The sequence below is a fragment of the Syngnathoides biaculeatus genome, chromosome 20 (genome assembly GCF_019802595.1).
Source record: "Syngnathoides biaculeatus isolate LvHL_M chromosome 20, ASM1980259v1, whole genome shotgun sequence".
Lineage (NCBI taxonomy): Eukaryota > Metazoa > Chordata > Actinopteri > Syngnathiformes > Syngnathidae > Syngnathoides > Syngnathoides biaculeatus.
This window is the reverse complement of record NC_084659.1, coordinates 11,465,479-11,482,708: the sequence shown is the minus strand read 5'-3', so window position 1 is coordinate 11,482,708 and position 17,230 is coordinate 11,465,479. Positions and strand designations below refer to the sequence as shown.

At 46.2% G+C, this 17,230-nt stretch overlaps 1 protein-coding gene across 1 annotated transcript; it reads right to left on the bottom strand.

Annotated features, from left to right (window-relative positions):
- Nucleotides 1-2,919: 2,919 nt before the first annotated feature.
- znf800b (zinc finger protein 800b) lies at nt 2,920-13,704 on the bottom strand. The gene is made up of 11 exons (XM_061806675.1): nt 13,614-13,704; nt 13,331-13,547; nt 11,188-11,482; nt 11,009-11,104; nt 10,650-10,799; nt 8,124-8,298; nt 7,851-8,040; nt 7,596-7,758; nt 6,888-7,255; nt 4,810-5,892; nt 2,920-3,439 (listed from the first exon to the last, which is right to left on the bottom strand). The coding sequence occupies exons 2-11, from the start codon at nt 13,460-13,462 to the stop codon at nt 3,338-3,340; spliced, it is 2,754 nt and encodes a 917-aa protein (XP_061662659.1). The 5' UTR covers nt 13,463-13,547; nt 13,614-13,704; the 3' UTR covers nt 2,920-3,337.
- Between the last annotated feature and the right edge of the window lie 3,526 nt (nt 13,705-17,230).

Sequence of the window (17,230 nt, the reverse complement as noted above, 5' to 3'; positions counted from 1 at the left end):
AAAAATGAAATGTGTTTTACAAACAAAACCCACACGGTCCACAGGGGTGCCAAGATATGTGCAGTCGCTAAAGCAAATTTTTATTAAGTCTTGATCGCAGAGGGAACACTTAAGTGCACTACAGACCCTCGCCGCTAGATTAATTGCGTTTCTGTTCATTTCAACGTGGAACACGAGGTCTCGCGAAACAAATTAACGCCTCTCCGGGGACGGCCGTACACCAAAGCGGGAGAGCCGAATTTCGGAACAAAAGTCTCGTGATCACGTTTGGCGACGTCGATGAAAACGTCGTCGTCAAACAGGAAATGCCATGAGAAAATGGAAATGCGGGCAAAAAGCAATGCCGGCGACATGAAATGATTGAATGGGTGGGGGGTTGATTTTCCTCCTGGATATTTTTTGCTCCTATCGGAACAGAGCGCACAGCACTTTGCCGGGATTGTCCACTTTTTGTATGTGTTCGGTTAGACATGTTGATACCGTTTTCGGTCCTATCCGCACGGTTACACTTTTTTCAAGCCATGCCCGTCTGAAACAGTTTTTGATTCCAGCATCCTTGTCAATTGCCCTCGCTCGATCTTCGTTTTTTTCCCCCCTCACACTTTCGGCATCGTAAAACACACAAAACACACAGTCAGTTCGTGCTATCTGAGTCCCACGCGCCATTACTTGGCTAACAAGTTACACTGCGATTTCTGAAAACCGAGAACACACGTATATGGCAATGGTGGAACTCGATTAACCACGAACGCGACCGGATCGTTATACCGTATAACTCTGTTGTCCAATCGAGTGATCTGCCGCAAAGAAGTTTTAATGTTTATGTCGCAAAATGCAAATATTTACACTACCGAGCAAGTTAGAATGGCATACGATAGTCGTGCTTGTGCTAGCACGAAGCTGAACTTGCAGCTCGGAGCCCACCACCGAGAGGCAGGCGCACGATACCCTATCCCCCCCCCACCACGGAAATTTTCTCAACGGATTTGAGCTTATCTCGAGAATGCTCATTTTGGTCTGAAAAAGTCTGAAATCCGTCGATCGGCGGAAAATTCTCATCCCTGAATGTATTGAAAAAAATAAAGCACAAAACTCACCTTTCGAGGTTTGAATGTTTATTTGTGTGGTTTGAACATTCTGGTCACATTTGTAACATTTCCAACTAAAAACAGAAAATAATAATAATAATTGTCATTGCCATACCTTGAGGTTGCCGCTTTCTGAACACACTCGCTAAATAAAATGCTCAAATTCATCAATGCGACCTACTTCAACTAATAACAGCGTCCATGTCGGAAGAATAATTTATAAATTTCACCCTCCTCTCTCTCTCATGTTGGTTGACCTTGTTCCACTCATAATCTTGATTTTTAAAAATAAAGTTTACAGCTTTTGTTCCATTTCATGGCTTTTTCTGTTTGAACATTATTTACATTTGGTCTTCCATCTTGCCAGTGTTTCACAGACTACCCGACCCACCTACCGACACGACACCCACGCCCTTTAAGCTCGGCTCGATTCGTGAAAAAGCATGTGAGACTCGAGATTGTTCCCGGTGGAGTACGCAAATCTCAACCTGCACGAGTCCGGTTGAAAAGTCGAGCGCAAACTCTGGTAAAGCTACATTTCACTAAAACAGGGCGCGCGGAAAAGTCAAAGAGAAAATTCAAGGAATCAAATGCAAAACAAAAAAGTATGTCAGTCGTTTGCAAGAACTCAAAAAACACTTTGGCGGCTTTTCCTTCACCTTCACCTTCGTCGCCACCCCCATATACATATATTATATAAACTTAATTTCTAACTAAACAGTTATGATCAAAAAAATGTCTTTCACTGACCCTTTAAGTCACACACACTTGATATAATTCATTAAAAATATGACTAGAGTTTAGAAATTTGTCTACTAAAACTGGGGCGAGGGGACACACACACAGTTCATCTTCATTGGCCTGCAGTTTTCCATGGATAAGAGCACCATCTTCAGGACAGTTTATGCACTACATGCAGTTTTCCTCTAGATCAGGGGTCGGGAACCTTTTCGGCTGAGAGAGCCATAAATGGCAAATATTATAAAATGTAATTCTGAAAGAGCCAGACAGTATTTTTAAAACTAACTCCAAGTGTATTTGTGCATTTTGTGTAAGACCAACATTTCAAGAGTACAATAAATCTCTGAATTTAAATAACATGATGCTGTTGCTAACCCATGATGACAAAAGTACTGTAATTTCCGGCTTATAAACCGCGACGTTTTTCCACACGCTTTCATCCCTGCGGTTTATGAGGTGATGTGGCTAATTTATGCATTTTTTTTCCCAACGGCCGCAAGGGGGCACTCGAGCGGAAAAGGTAAAGAGTGAGACTATGTGCCGAGGAAGTGGCTTTTACCGGTCTGGACCTGTTAGCGCCGCGCAAGCGTGTGACTGCCGTGTGTCAGTGATTTTACCAGCTAGCGTGGTGGCGTTACCGTTAAACTCTGTGTACCGTCTTCGTAAATATCTCGTGTTTCAATGTGGGCACTTGCGCCCTTTACACGACTGCTTCCTATGTATGCACCAAATGGTATTTCCTTTACAAATGTACTGGGTGAGGCTTATAACCAGGTTCGCTCTGTAGGCCGGGAATTATGGTACATATTAGACACAAAGGAAGCTTCTTTCTCCACAAAGGTGAATTCCTCTCTCCACTCTTACTAAAAGCTACGCGACAGAAATGACACGTGCAGTATGTCGTGATGAGGGCTGTGCGAGCCATACCCAACCATCAAAAGACCCAGATATGGTTCCCGACCAGTGCTCTAGATTTACATCAGACCCCCAAAATTTCATTTCAATTCTCTTCTGCAAAAAAAAAAAAAAAAAATATATATATATATATATATATATATATATATATATATATATATATATATATACACCTTATGCTTTTTTTTTTCTTCACGACCTGCGGTGTTGGTCCACTTTCCCACATTTTAAAATCAACTTTCTGAGGCGTCCATTGTGCCCGCGGACTCTTCTAGCGAGGGTGTAGAAGGAGAAGAACGCTGGATGATAAAGAAGAGGGGTTAGACAAAAAGCTCGATTTCACATCAACATAAAAGGAAAAACAGCTGGTAGACGTTTCGTCTCAGCACTTCACAGCAGAGGGGGGGAAAAAAAAAAAAAACATGCACACAAACGCGCCTCTTAAGCCACAAAACTCAAGTACTTTTTTTGTGTGGTGAATGTGGCGGGCTCGAGGGGGGAGCGGTGGAAGAAAGGATAACGTCTGGAGGAGCGAAGAAGGAGTGCAGGCAAAAGTGTCCGGAGAAATGTTCTTACACTGCGCTTGTTGTTGTTCACCACACCAACGACTTGGAGCGCGTGCTGACGCCTTTCCCCCTGCTGGCCGCCGCCGTCACCGCGTTGCGGTGACTTCGCTTGTGAGACTCCAGGTACAACTGGGAACAGACGACAAAATTGAGTCACGTGGAGTTGGGGAATATTCCACTCCAGTCCTCTGGTGCCTCCAAAAATGCAAAGTCGAAGGTCTATTGGTGCTAATTGACACGTAATCCCAAGTACAACGCATGCTTGGTTTCAAACATTTAGACTCAATCTGCTGTCATGAAATGAATGATTTTTACGTTATTAATGAAAATAACACCCCCCACCAGAAAACGTGGTTTTGACGTATATGGTTTTTTTGTAACTCCCGCCATGAAAATCCTCTCGAGGGATTTGTTTTCGAGAAGAAGCAGGAAGTCACGTTGCGCGTTCAAGCGGACTCGTTTGTTTCTATTAGTTTTACCTGCGGGAAGGTAGCTCTCTTTGTTCCTTCGTGTTAGCCAAAATGCCGGCTTGTTGTATTGCTGGATATTGCTTGAACACTCGGGTGGATGGATTTACCCTTCAGAGGTTTCCGAGAGACCCGGTTCGTCATGAAAAACGGATTGCACAGGTGCAAAAGACGAGAGCTGCGTGGGGTCCAAATGACAGGTAGGTGTGTGTAGAGCTACTAAAAAAAAAAAAATAGTTTGGGGGGGGCGTAATTCGTAAGTCAGGGGTGCTAAATGTGTTAATGTGCACATCGGACGGCTTCCGTGCAGCAGGCGCTGAAGGACGGCCTCCACAGGCCTTGTGAATCGTCGTCGGCCTTGTCGACAAGGCCAAGCCAGCCGCCGGGGTGGCTTGTCGCAGCGCTGGGCCGTGGTGGGTCATCTCCAATGCGGAAGTGTATCGGACAGGGAGGCGTATTGGCCACGGCGTTGTCATTTTTATCACCGCCGCGCGGAGGTGGATCGGGCGGGGATGTGGTTTGGCCGTGATCCGCGTATCATCTAAATATGGCTCAAAACAATAGGGTAATATTGCCCCGGTCACTTCACTCGGTTGTGAGATGTTCTCTTCTTCGAAAAGAACTTCAGTGCCAGAAGGGGCGTGTTCGTCTCCCATAGTAGGGGCCACAGCGTCCATTCAATGGCGAATGTCCCAGTGTGACATCGCAGGCAGAAGATGCAGCCAATATGGCAACCACTTGGATGTCGTTGAATGGCAGTTCCGCAAGTTTGCCTATTGATGACACGCGCTCTCCGCTCATATTTATTTTTTCGTATTGACATTGAAGTGAATAATGTTACGTGTATTTTTCATTACAATATCTATTTTAGAATGTTTATAAGGATGACACTTGGGGTTTAACGTGCAAAACATTTGAGTAGGTTTTGTCTTGTTTTCCAACACTTGAGTGCAGTGCTGAAGTTTAAACTGAAACAGTGTCTTGGATTAATATTTAAACACAGAGTAGTAATGAAGGTAGTGGAGATGGTACCTTCTTTGCAAAGGCGCGCCCACACTGGTCGCAGGCGTGCAAGGAGAAGTTCTTGGTCACTCGCACTTCGGTGGAGGAAGATCCAGAGGCGCCGCTCATCTCAGACGTTGCGTCGTGACGGCGAGTGTGCGCCGCCAAGCCGGAGGACGAGTTGCGATGGTGCGAGTGTTTGTCGCTGCGGCGAGTCATCGGGGGACTGACGGGGCGAGTCTGGGGGGGCTGTTGCCTCTCTTGCTTCCGCGTGACGGGCGGCGAGGGGGCGCGAGTCTGAGACGACGGCTCAGGCGTTTTCCGAGCGGGGGCAGGAGGCTGCGCCGAGGACGCAGACGCGGCGCCGTCTTGCTTGCGGGTGACGGGAGGCGACGGGCAAGGAGAGGGCGTGGTCGGCGGGTGGCGCCCGTTCACTTCCCCCTTGCCGGCGCCCGTTCTTTTGGGGTTGGCGTTGTTGAGGACTGACTCAGCGAGCCTCTTCACCGCCCGGCTTTCCAGTTTGGGCATAATCTTGGCCAGGTAGGGCGACGACTTCTTGTGCACCACCGTGACGTGGCGCAGGACGTCCCGCTTGCGGCGCGACTCGTAGCGGCAGAGCGGGCAGCGGTAGAACTTGATGAAGATGTCGTTGCCGTCCATGTGCAGCTCAATGTGCTTGGACAGGTTCTGACGCGAGCTAAACTGGCGTTTGCAGAGCTTGCAGAAGAGCTGCTTGAAGTCAAAGCCCACCGACAGTTTGGTTTTCGCCGCCTGACCCACAGCGGACGCGCCGACTGCCGCCCTTGAGCTCCACGGGGTCTCCTCTTCCTTTACCTTCGGGGCGCTGGGGGCAACGGAGGCACTTTTCGCCGACCCGATGCTGTGAGCGGGAGATGCGGGCGGACTTTGGTCCGTGACCTCATCTTCGTCTTGCTCATCCTCTGAGGCTTCAGCCGCTTCCTCTTTGACTTGGACGCTGTTACTCGGTGGAGCTCTGTTGGTGCTGTTGGTGGTCGCCGGTGTTGTTTGCTCGGAGGTTAACGTGGTCATCGATCGATTGCTTTTGACGCTGTAAATCTTGTGGACGATGCGCATGTGCCTCTTCAACATGAGCTGAAAGACAAGACGCAAAGGGAAGCAGATCAGCTGAAGTTTTATTTTGAAAATAGTGCATGTGCCGAGTCCAAGGGTGCCCAGACTTTTTTTTACCCCAAGATCTAATTTTCAAGCAGCTACTTTCAAGCAAGGTTAATGTTATGTTTCCTCCAATATTTAAAATACAGAATTAGCTTTTTGTGCACTGTATTGTCTGTGCTTTCATCCTGGATCAAAAGGTGGATTTTTAAAATGACACCATCTCATCCTGCACTTTCTACTTTGGCTTCAGTCCAGACCATTCCCACTCGGAAAAAGAGAAAATCTCATCCAATTTAACCACTTTTTCTTCAATTATTTGCATACTCCAACTGTCATTGCATCTTAAAACAACAGCATTTATTTTTTTTAACGTTCTCCAATAATATCAGAAGTAAACATAAGCAGCATGTCTAGCTCGTCTTTGCTCTCCGTTGCCCAGACTGTGTTTCTAACTAAAGTAGCGGTGGTGGATGCTATAAAACACATTGATGGGCTGCATAAGTACTGTAACATTTGTAATTATGAGTGCACGTCTTTAAGTGTGGGGCGGGTAAACTAAGGTAAACTAGGAAAAAAAGTGTGGCGGAGGAGCAGCAGTCGTTGTCCGTGTGCTGCCTAAAAGAAACCAGTGGTTTCTTCTTTTCATTTTTTTACAGTACGTATGTGAATTGTGCCATTGGATGCAGCAACCAGTCGTCCCTTACTCAATAAATCACATTGGAATATGCCACAAACTGAATAACTATATCTTGTACTTTCAATTTGCCTTGGATTATTTTGGTTTTTTTGCACGCAGTTTAAGGGAACATTGGATGACGTCTTTTTTTTTTTTGGTACGCTGTTCTGCGATCGACCAAGACTGCCTCACAATCGACTGGTCGATCGCGATTGACGCATTGAGCACCCCTGGCCTAGACCTAATAAAGCAAATCCAAAACTAAGCAAAAAAATGAGCGACTGGAAAGGCTAACCTGCGAGCTGTAGTTCCTCTTGCAAAGCGTGCAACGGCTCGGCACCTGGGTCGTCCCCTGCGGGGAGGCCGGAGTTTGCTTTGGAGGCTTCGGCCGGTTCTTGTTCGAGAGGGCCGCTCTGATGTTGACGGGGGCGGACTTGGAGCCGCTACCGCGCGGCGGCGAGGCGCTGTTTCCCTTCCTGGTGGGGGTGGCCTCAAGAGACAGAGGCTGGCCGGGCCTGGAGGCGATGGCGGGGGTGATGGCGTCCCGCCGCAGGCCGCGGTGCACCTCGTCGAAGTGGCGGCGCACGTTGGTTTTGGTGGCAAACACTTTGTGGCACACCGGGCACGACTTTCCGGGTGGTGTGTTTATGGACTGTGGCCGACCTTCATATGAATGAACACTTTCAGCTACTTTTACTTTGAAAAAAAGTACATGCAGCGGTACCTTAATATTGTCAACGGCAGTTAAGTCAAAGTAACAACATTCTTAGTATGAAATGTGAGGATGACGAACGCAAGTGTGCAAAAATACTATATGCAACTCAGATCCACATTTCGCTATTTAATAATGCTAAATTCATTTTTTTGTCCGATTACTTTATTAATCGTTGATCGCAGAATAATCCCTTTAAAAAAACAACAACATTCCAATAACTTCCGAGGTATTATTGACCAAAGTACAAATGTACATACACTTACAACAAATGCGCGAAATATGACTAACCTTTGACCATGGAGAGCAGGCTGGTCGGGACCGTCCGCGTCTCTGTGAACTTGCGGAGCTCCTCCAGCTTGGTCTGGTGCATTTTACGGCAGTGTCGTCGGATGCTGCGGCGCGAGTTGAAGTCCTGTCCGCACAGACAGCACGAAATCGACACATCCTCCACCTGGACAGAGGAGAAGTATGGCTTGATGATGTCGTTTACCCTAACGTGTCCCCCTCACCATGATTGATTGGCATGTGATGTGTGCCACCGACCCCACTAGTGGATTCCTCGTCCTCAGGCTCCGCTGCCTCTTCTTTTCCCTCCACCTCATCTGCGTCCCATTTCTTCCGGCCCTGGCTATGCTGGCTGTGCGCTGGACTCTCTGGACCTCGCGGCTGGCCCGCCTGGTTGTTTTCAGCCTCCCCCGTCTCTCCGTCCCAGGCGACCGGACTATCCCTGGCGCTGTGAGCGACAGGTGACAAATGCAATCAGTGGCGGTGAGGGCGAGGAAATGGAAAGTCGAGTGAGCGCTTCATCGCCACCACCTGGGCGCACGTGACGGATACCGAGCCATCTCATCCTCTGTGGTAAGGTACTGGTACACGGCCTTGCTGGTGGTCTGGATGGGCTCCAGTCGCATCACGTAGTCCGGTCGCTCCCCTCTGTGATAGATGATGTCCGTCAAATCCTGAAGGGCGATGCTCTGTCGGTCATCGCCTGCCGATTACACAGAGTAAAAACGCTTTTAACAGGTCGCATTTGCTGGGGAAAGTCTCCAAAAGCGAGAAAAAAAAAAATACTTTGCAGTCACTCATCAACACCCTCTCAGGCACTGATAATAGGCTTGAAATTGAGAAGTATTAAAAAGTGTGCATTGGGCAACTTAATAGTCACACAAGCCAAGAGTTCTTCTGTTCTTCTTCCATGACTGCACTCGGCAGCAGATTTAACACAGAAAAACAAAAATGCCATCGCGCTCGTGCACGTGACGTCACCATTTTCACGGCGCCATATTGCTGGTCAAAAAGAGCTGCTCGACAATGTGCGGGGGACATTAATCCGGAGCAGAAAAGTCACAATACCCGAGACTTGTTGTTGCTGTTGGTTGTCACAACAGACGAGACAGATATTCAGAGAGATCATTCTATGGAATACTAGCTGAAAATATCAATGGATTTTGGCAATTAAATGTGACGGATGGTGCCCAACCAAAATACACACACGCCTTTGTAGCGACCACTTCAATTCAGGTAGGAATTATTCTTCTCGATCTCAAATTACCAAAAAGTATTTATAATGCTAAATTGGCTTATTTGAGAACAATGGGTAATTAAAAAAATAAAAAAACTGTCGCAGAAGTTGACAGAGGTTAAGTGTGACCTCAACCGTGTACGTTGCGAGGAGATGATTCCGTCATTTTTTTTCCCCAATCACAGTTAATGAATGTGAGTTTGTGTAAAACCAGGGGTCATTTATTTAAATATTGGCATTTGTATTGAATACTAGCTGAAAAGATCGACGGATTCCGGCAAAGGTTAACGTGTGGGCGAACACGCTTCTGCATTCACAAGCCGTCAAAACCATCACTATGTGGGAATTATTCCTGATTGAGATCAGATCCAGCAACAAAGTATTCGTATGCGTCCAAACTTTTCTACACTTTCAATCTTTTCCGTGTAAATCTCGACGATTTACTCACCAGATCCATGTGTAGATCCAGTTGTCCAAGACAAGCAGAAGCGAATTAAGTCCAATTTCTTATGGCTGAAAACGTCGACCTCTGCATTAAATATGGGTTCTCTACGCCGAGTTTATCTAATTTTTCCACGTGCCGTCGTTTATTTTCACCTGCTAAATGTCTGACAGTATCGGACAAGACACATTTCCGTGTCGTCTCCAACCGACTTAGCATTGAGCAATGCTTAGCTTGACCGGCAATATGGCGACGTAAACAAACAAAAGTCACGTGATTTTATGACGTGGGTGCTCGAGTTCTATTTGGAAAAAGAACTGCTGGGATGTTTTGTGCCTTCACATTTGGCACACCGCATCAAAATCCCAAATGTTGACACAGTCGGATACTGTAACACTTCATTGTGAAGGCAACCAAGGGCGAGCGCTCACCGTCGTACTCGGGCAGCCGTGACAGGCAGTAGTACTCCTTGTGCGTGATGAGGTTGGGCAAGCCTCGGAAGAGACTTCGACACACCTTACACTCAAAGATGGTGTCCACCTCCCTCAGCAGCATGTGCCTCAGCTGGCTGGTGCCTGCAAGCGAAAAAAAAAAAAAAAAAAAAAAACTGTCGCAGAAGTTGACAGAGGTTAAGTGTGACCTCAACCGTGTACGTTGCGAGGAGATGATTCCGTCATTTTTTTTCCCCAATCACAGTTAATGAATGTGAGTTTGTGTAAAACCAGGGGTCATTTATTTAAATATTGGCATTTGTATTGAATACTAGCTGAAAAGATCGACGGATTCCGGCAAAGGTTAACGTGTGGGCGAACACGCTTCTGCATTCACAAGCCGTCAAAACCATCACTATGTGGGAATTATTCCTGATTGAGATCAGATCCAGCAACAAAGTATTCGTATGCGTCCAAACTTTTCTACACTTTCAATCTTTTCCGTGTAAATCTCGACGATTTACTCACCAGATCCATGTGTAGATCCAGTTGTCCAAGACAAGCAGAAGCGAATTAAGTCCAATTTCTTATGGCTGAAAACGTCGACCTCTGCATTAAATATGGGTTCTCTACGCCGAGTTTATCTAATTTTTCCACGTGCCGTCGTTTATTTTCACCTGCTAAATGTCTGACAGTATCGGACAAGACACATTTCCGTGTCGTCTCCAACCGACTTAGCATTGAGCAATGCTTAGCTTGACCGGCAATATGGCGACGTAAACAAACAAAAGTCACGTGATTTTATGACGTGGGTGCTCGAGTTCTATTTGGAAAAAGAACTGCTGGGATGTTTTGTGCCTTCACATTTGGCACACCGCATCAAAATCCCAAATGTTGACACAGTCGGATACTGTAACACTTCATTGTGAAGGCAACCAAGGGCGAGCGCTCACCGTCGTACTCGGGCAGCCGTGACAGGCAGTAGTACTCCTTGTGCGTGATGAGGTTGGGCAAGCCTCGGAAGAGACTTCGACACACCTTACACTCAAAGATGGTGTCCACCTCCCTCAGCAGCATGTGCCTCAGCTGGCTGGTGCCTGCAAGCGAAAAAAAAAAAAAAAAACTATCAAAGGCTGTGTTCAAAATCGATCAATACTCACGGGCATATATTTTTCATCCACTGCGGCAAAAATACATGCTGCATATCCGTGTTATACTCCTACAGGGTGGCGCATGCGCGCACACCGCAATGAGCAGCACAACGCTCACTGACTCGCAAATATTATGAATAGGGTGTGTTCCAAACCTGAACGAAAGCATTCAATGATCTGGTGAATTCCAGATTTGGAGGTGTGCAGGGGCTGCTGGAGCACAGGAGGGTCTCCGGGCTCCACACAGTGACCTTCAATGATGCAAAATAACGAAGAGCATTGGAACTTGCGACTCTTACTAGCAGCTTTGTCTCCCAAATCTTAGGATGGTTACCCGCGTTATGAGTGCTACTGGAGGTCTGGTGCAGCCACTCCTCTGTCTGGCAGCTCTGGTCCTGGGAGTCGGGTGCGGCCCCCGTGTCAGGCTCTGGCAGCAGAGGGGGGATTGGCCGCCACAGGGGCTTGGCTTGGGCAGAGCAGTCGCCCTTTGCCTGGGCGTCCGGCGGTGCTTCTTGGGGATTTTTAGCCGCCCCGTCGGTGGGAGCGGGAGAGCAGAGGTGGTCTGATGAGCAGTTCGACGGCGGGGAGAGTTGGATGTTTGGACGGTCTGGACTTTCCTCTGTCGCTGGCTGAGGGGACAGTACCAGACCGAGAGGGTAAACAAGACACCAATGCTAACCTGGGTATCTTGTTTCACTTTTACTGTTAGGATTGAGCTAGCACAGTTTGGTTATATGTAACTCTATGGTGCGGTTGCATTTTACAAAATATGTTAGCATGACGACAGCGGACATGTTAGTGTTTTAATACACAATGTGTGACTCTCTTAATTCATACAGTAATTTTCAAGCAAAGATCAAGTAGGGGCGGCAAACAGCTTAAAGTACTCTACTCATCTGGAGAACGATGTGTGCAAGTTTGAGAACAGGCGGTAAAGAAACTTGAAAAGTGTTTTGAAAGTTTTAAGACTGTGTTCAGAAGCTTAAAAATGGCTTTAAGTGAGAGCAGTAAAACTATAAATAAAAAGCTGCAAATCCTTAGCCTAAACATTCTAAAATAGATATTGTAATGAAAAATACATAACATCATTCACTTTGTCTATACAAAAAAAATAAATATGAGCGGAGAGCGCGTCATCCATGCACAAAGTTGCGGAAGTCTCATTCGACATCCAAGTGGTCGCCATATTGCCTGCATCCTCTGTTCATCACGTCACACTGGGACATTCGCCATTGAAAACACGCCGTGCCACCTACTGTGGGACAGGAAGCTCTTTTTTAAAAAAAAAAAAAAAAAAAAGAGAACATCTCACAATCGAGTGAAGTGACCGGGCCAATAAAACCCTATCGTTTCCAGCCATATTTAGATGATATGCGGATCACTTCTAACTAGCAACAGACTCCCGGACAGTATGTATGAGCCAGCTTGGCCGAAGCCGTGCCCCTCGTCCGGGCGCCGACGGGTACATCGACACATTGAGCACCCCTGACTTCCATATGCGGATCTTTGTTACATTCTGAGAGGATTACCCCCCCCCCCCCAAACCAACTATTGTTTTTTTTTTTAGTAGCTGTATGCACACCAACATGTCATTTGGAACCCAGGAAGCTCTCATCCTTTGCACCCGTGCAATCCATTTTTCACGCCGAGCTGGGTCTTTTTAAAAAACTATGACGAATGAATCCATCCTCCCGAGTTTTCGAACAAGATCCAGAAATACAACGAGCCGGCATTTTGGCTAACACGAAGGACCAAAGAGCAACCTTCCAGCGGGTAAAACTAGTAAAACATACGAGACCGCTTGAGTGGGCGTCTGCTACTAATGTCACTTCCTGCTTCTTCTCAAAAACAAATCCCTCGAGAGGATTTTCATCCCGGGAATGACAAAGCCATAAATGTCAAAATCATGTTGTGTGGTGGAAAAAACGGATGGGTCCATTCCGGGTGCCCTTTTTTCCCCAATAATAACATACTAAAAATCATGCAATTCATGACAGTGGACCTTTAAATAATTTTTAACCTCCTGCCACAAGACCAAAAATGAGCTTTCTGTGTTGATTCTCAGCCATCCAGGTTATGGTAAGCAGCAAAAGTTAAATCAGGACATCAGGCCGCTTCTTGTTCCTTGTATTACAAGTACAAAATGATTTGGCAAAATCACACTCACAGGTGGTTTCGATACAGCTGATTTTCAGCTATTGCGAGTGGGTCTGGAACACATCAGCGACTGTTCTTCGGTTGCTAGTTGAGTATCGCCGCATTTCATTAGCTGTACGATGACATTGAAATTGACTAATGGAGTCACTAATTCTTGTGTTGCGAAATGAATTGCACGTGTGTCACGTCATCAATCGTTAGCATCCAGGGGGCTGAGTTAACGGCGTGACACACGGACGCCCGTCAGTGGATAAGCAACTGCGGACCAATCCGCGAGCGTGCAACGCGTGTACAAAATCTGCTGCGCCTCCCGATCTTACCTCCACTTCCACCCACCGATTTATCCTCATCTTCTCTCGCTCGCCCTCGTCCGTCTCCCCCACTCCGCGAGTCCCTGCACTGCCCTTGAAAGGGGATAAATGACTCCCACACTCGGGCGCTTCGCTGAACATCAGCACGCCGCAAAGTGGGCCACCTGGACTCTTTACTGAAGCGCCATGGATACAGCAAAATAACTCGAGCGACGGCCAATTAAATCTAGAGAAGAACACCAGCTTGCTGTGTTGCTTTTCCCAGGCTTCTGGTTACCCCCCCCCCCCTTACCTCTTGGCGAACGGAGTGAGAGCTCTTCCTCCCGGATGCCTTTGTCTTCACCATGATGCAGGGATGCCAACTCCACTGTCAGTACGCGCACCTGTAACGTGATATTACACATGCGGCGTCAACTTTTAATCGGGAAACTTAGCGGTGGGCCTGGTTGAATCCATCACTGCTTATGAAAGTTATATTTTCTTTTAATTATACATCACATGAACATGTTTGCAAAAGACAGGAGATTAAAAAATTCCACTTCAGATTTTGGTCCTATTTGAGATTTGGGCGTCTTCATGACAAAACTGAATGTGGAATTGGAGCGGTGCCTCCCTCTAGTGGAGATATAATGCAAACGTTATTGTACTCAGTTAAGCGTGAAACTAAACAAAATAGCAATGAACATTAATTGACTTTCCTCTGATTTTCACTATTAGCATCCAACTTTCCAATCAAATCAAACAAGCGATGAAATTCATAAATGAACGTCAGGTTTTTTTCCAATGTTTCCACCTTTAATCAGAACATTAAAAAGATGAATTGGCAAGATAAGAGGGGTTTCACATGTTTATGTGAACTCGATTATTGCTTTAATGTTTACTAAAAGATTGGCAAGCATTACATCCGAACAGGAGAAATCAGACCGAAAAAAAATGCTTGAATACACAGCAGTCAGCCATGTTTGTATTTGTAGTTTGCGACAACGACCAACAGAGGGAGACAAAGCTGGTATTTCTTGTCTCCCCCCCCCCCCCCCCCATAAAATATAAAAAGTTCAGTGCTTAAGAGAGGCCTCCAACAGACAGGACACCCCCAGCAAGGCAGGAATAAACATATTGCGGGACTGTGCGACAAAATGGAAAAAATAAATAAAATGTAATTAAAAATAAGGCTCAATAATGGTGTAGAGCAAGGGTTACCAACGCGGTCGGTACATGCGGGGACCACTTTAGCGACTTTGACAATGGATGGATGGACAATTATCATACATTAGACAAGATACTGAATTTATATGATTAATTGGAGACTCTAAATTGCCCATAGGTGTAATTGTGAATGGTTGCTCGTTTCTATGTGCCCTGCGATTGGCTGGCAACCAGCTCAGGCTGTACCCCACCTCCTGCCCGATTATACTCAGGATGGACGCCGGCACTCCCGTGACCCTTGTGAGGATAAGCGGCCCAGAAACTGGATGGATGGATTTATAATAAAAATAATACTGTATTGTTAAATGTTTTAAAAATTGAGAGATCCACGTGGATGTCACGAAATAGCTACAATTGCCTAGAAAATTTTTGACATTTTTTGGCAAATCTTAATGATCCATTTTATTGTCCTCTCAATTGGAAAGGTCGCGGGTCTGATGCATGCTCCCAACACAAGGCAGAAAATAGACCAATTGACTGCTCGTATCTAAAAAACTCAGGACGCTTGGAAGTTGAGGTACAACGGTACGATGTTCAACGACGTTCAAGTGACAAAGCCAACTCCCCCCCCACCCCCCCACAACACAGCTCCTCCATCTGTTGTCACTGGCAACAGTGGGCTTCAAAAGGTGCCAAATCCATTTATTCAATCTGCACCAAAATGTCATTTTTTGGCCAATTCCTCGCCGAAACGTTGTGGAAATCTGCTATTTTATTTAATCCTGCTAACCCACCAACATACTGCCGTAAAAACTCCCCTCAACCAAACGCGTGTGCCGAGCCGTGCTACGATCCACCTCCAACCCGAGCCAACGGGTGTTTATTTATTGCGAGTTGATTTTGAAATAGGTCTCGCAAATCCACACCAAGTCTTCGGAGTTGCGTAATTTATGAGCAAATACACGATGCCGCATCCTCGGTGATAATCCACAGCGTGGTTCAAGCCAGCGAGCGAAACGCAAACCCGAAAGGGACCGGAGAAGGAAGCGGCCGCCGCCTTCTCACGGCGCTTCCCGGCGGCCGCGAGGAAGCATCCAGACAGGACTGCCTGCAACTGGAGCGACCCAAAACCGTGGAACCAATATTATGACTCACGGCACCACAACGAGGAGGAAGGCCTGACGGCGTGCGGCTCTCTGTGATCGTCCTCCGCAAATACAGTCAAGGTGCCGTGGCGGCGGTGCACGTCACTTTTAGACAAACATAAAAGTGATAGCAGTGATAGTATTTTTACTACACACATAATCAATGAAGAAAATAAGTATTTGAACACCCTGCTGTCTTTCAAATTCTCCCACTTAGAAATCATGGAGGGGGTCTGAAATTTTCCGCATAGGTGCATGTCCACTGGGAGAGAGAGAGAGAGAGATAACCTAAAAAGAAAAATCTAGAAATTACAATGTTTGATTTTTTTAAACGATTTAGTTGTGCTGCAAGTAAGGCCCGTCTTAAGTTTGCCAATGACTGTTTGGATGATAGAGAGGAGTCATGGGAGAAAGTTTTGTGGTCAGATGAGACCGAAATGGAACTTTTTGGTCATCATTCCAGTGACTGTGTTTGGAGGAAGACGTATGATGAGTTCCATCCAAAGAACACCATCCCTGCTGTGAAGCATGGGGGTGGTGGCATCATGCTTTGGGGGGTATTTTTTGGACATGGGACAGGACGACTGCACTGTATTAAGGGAAGAATGACCGCGGGCATGTATTGTGAGATTTTGGGGAACAACCTCTTTCCCTCAGTCAGAGGATTGAAGATGGGTCAGGGCTGGGTCTTTCAACGTGACAATGACCCGAAGCACACTGCCAGGAAAACCAGGGAGTGGCTTCGTAAGAAGCTTATCAAGGTTCTGGTGTGGCCAAGCCAGTTTCTAAACCTAAACCCAGTAGAAAATCTTTGGAGGGAGCTGAAATACTGTGTGTCTCAGCAACAGCCCAGAAACCGGTCTGATCAAGAGAAGATCTGTGTGGAGGACTGGGCCAAAATCCCTCCTGCAGTGTGTGCAAACCTGGTCAACAACTACAGGAAACATTTGACCTCTGTAATTGCAAACAAAGGCTACCGTACCGAATATTAACATTGGTTTTCTCAGGTGTTCAAATACTTAATAGCAGCTGTATCACACAAATAAATTGTTTAAAAAAAAAAAAAAAAAATCATACATTGTGATTTCTGGATTTTTCTTTTTCGATTAACTCTCTCACAGTGGACGTGCACCTACGATGAAAATTTCAGATCCCTCCATGATTTCTCAGTGGGAGAACTTGCAATATAGCAAGGGTGTTCAAATACTTATTTTCTTTACTGTATATATTTCCTTTTTTGGGGGGTAAAGGTTTTGACTCAACAGGTGTATCTTAAAATACCCAAACAAATAAAAGATGACACCTACGATGCGTCAGGTTCATTCTGTTGGTCTTGCATCTGTTTACACCCCCTCCTGCAAAAACAGTTCATAAACACGTCGATACTGCCAGATAACCCGCACGAACACGACTCATTTTCATTAAAAAGCAAAGACGAATGAGGAAAAAAAACAAAAGGAAGGAAGAGCTCAAATCATAAATGTGAGGTTATGTTCTACCTAACTTGTATGTACAGTGCATATTAAAAACTAGTCTAAACACCTCTGCTCAAATGCCAGGTTTTGGGGAACCCAAGAGGAATCATTTCAAAACGTTTTCCACCATTATGGTGACTTAT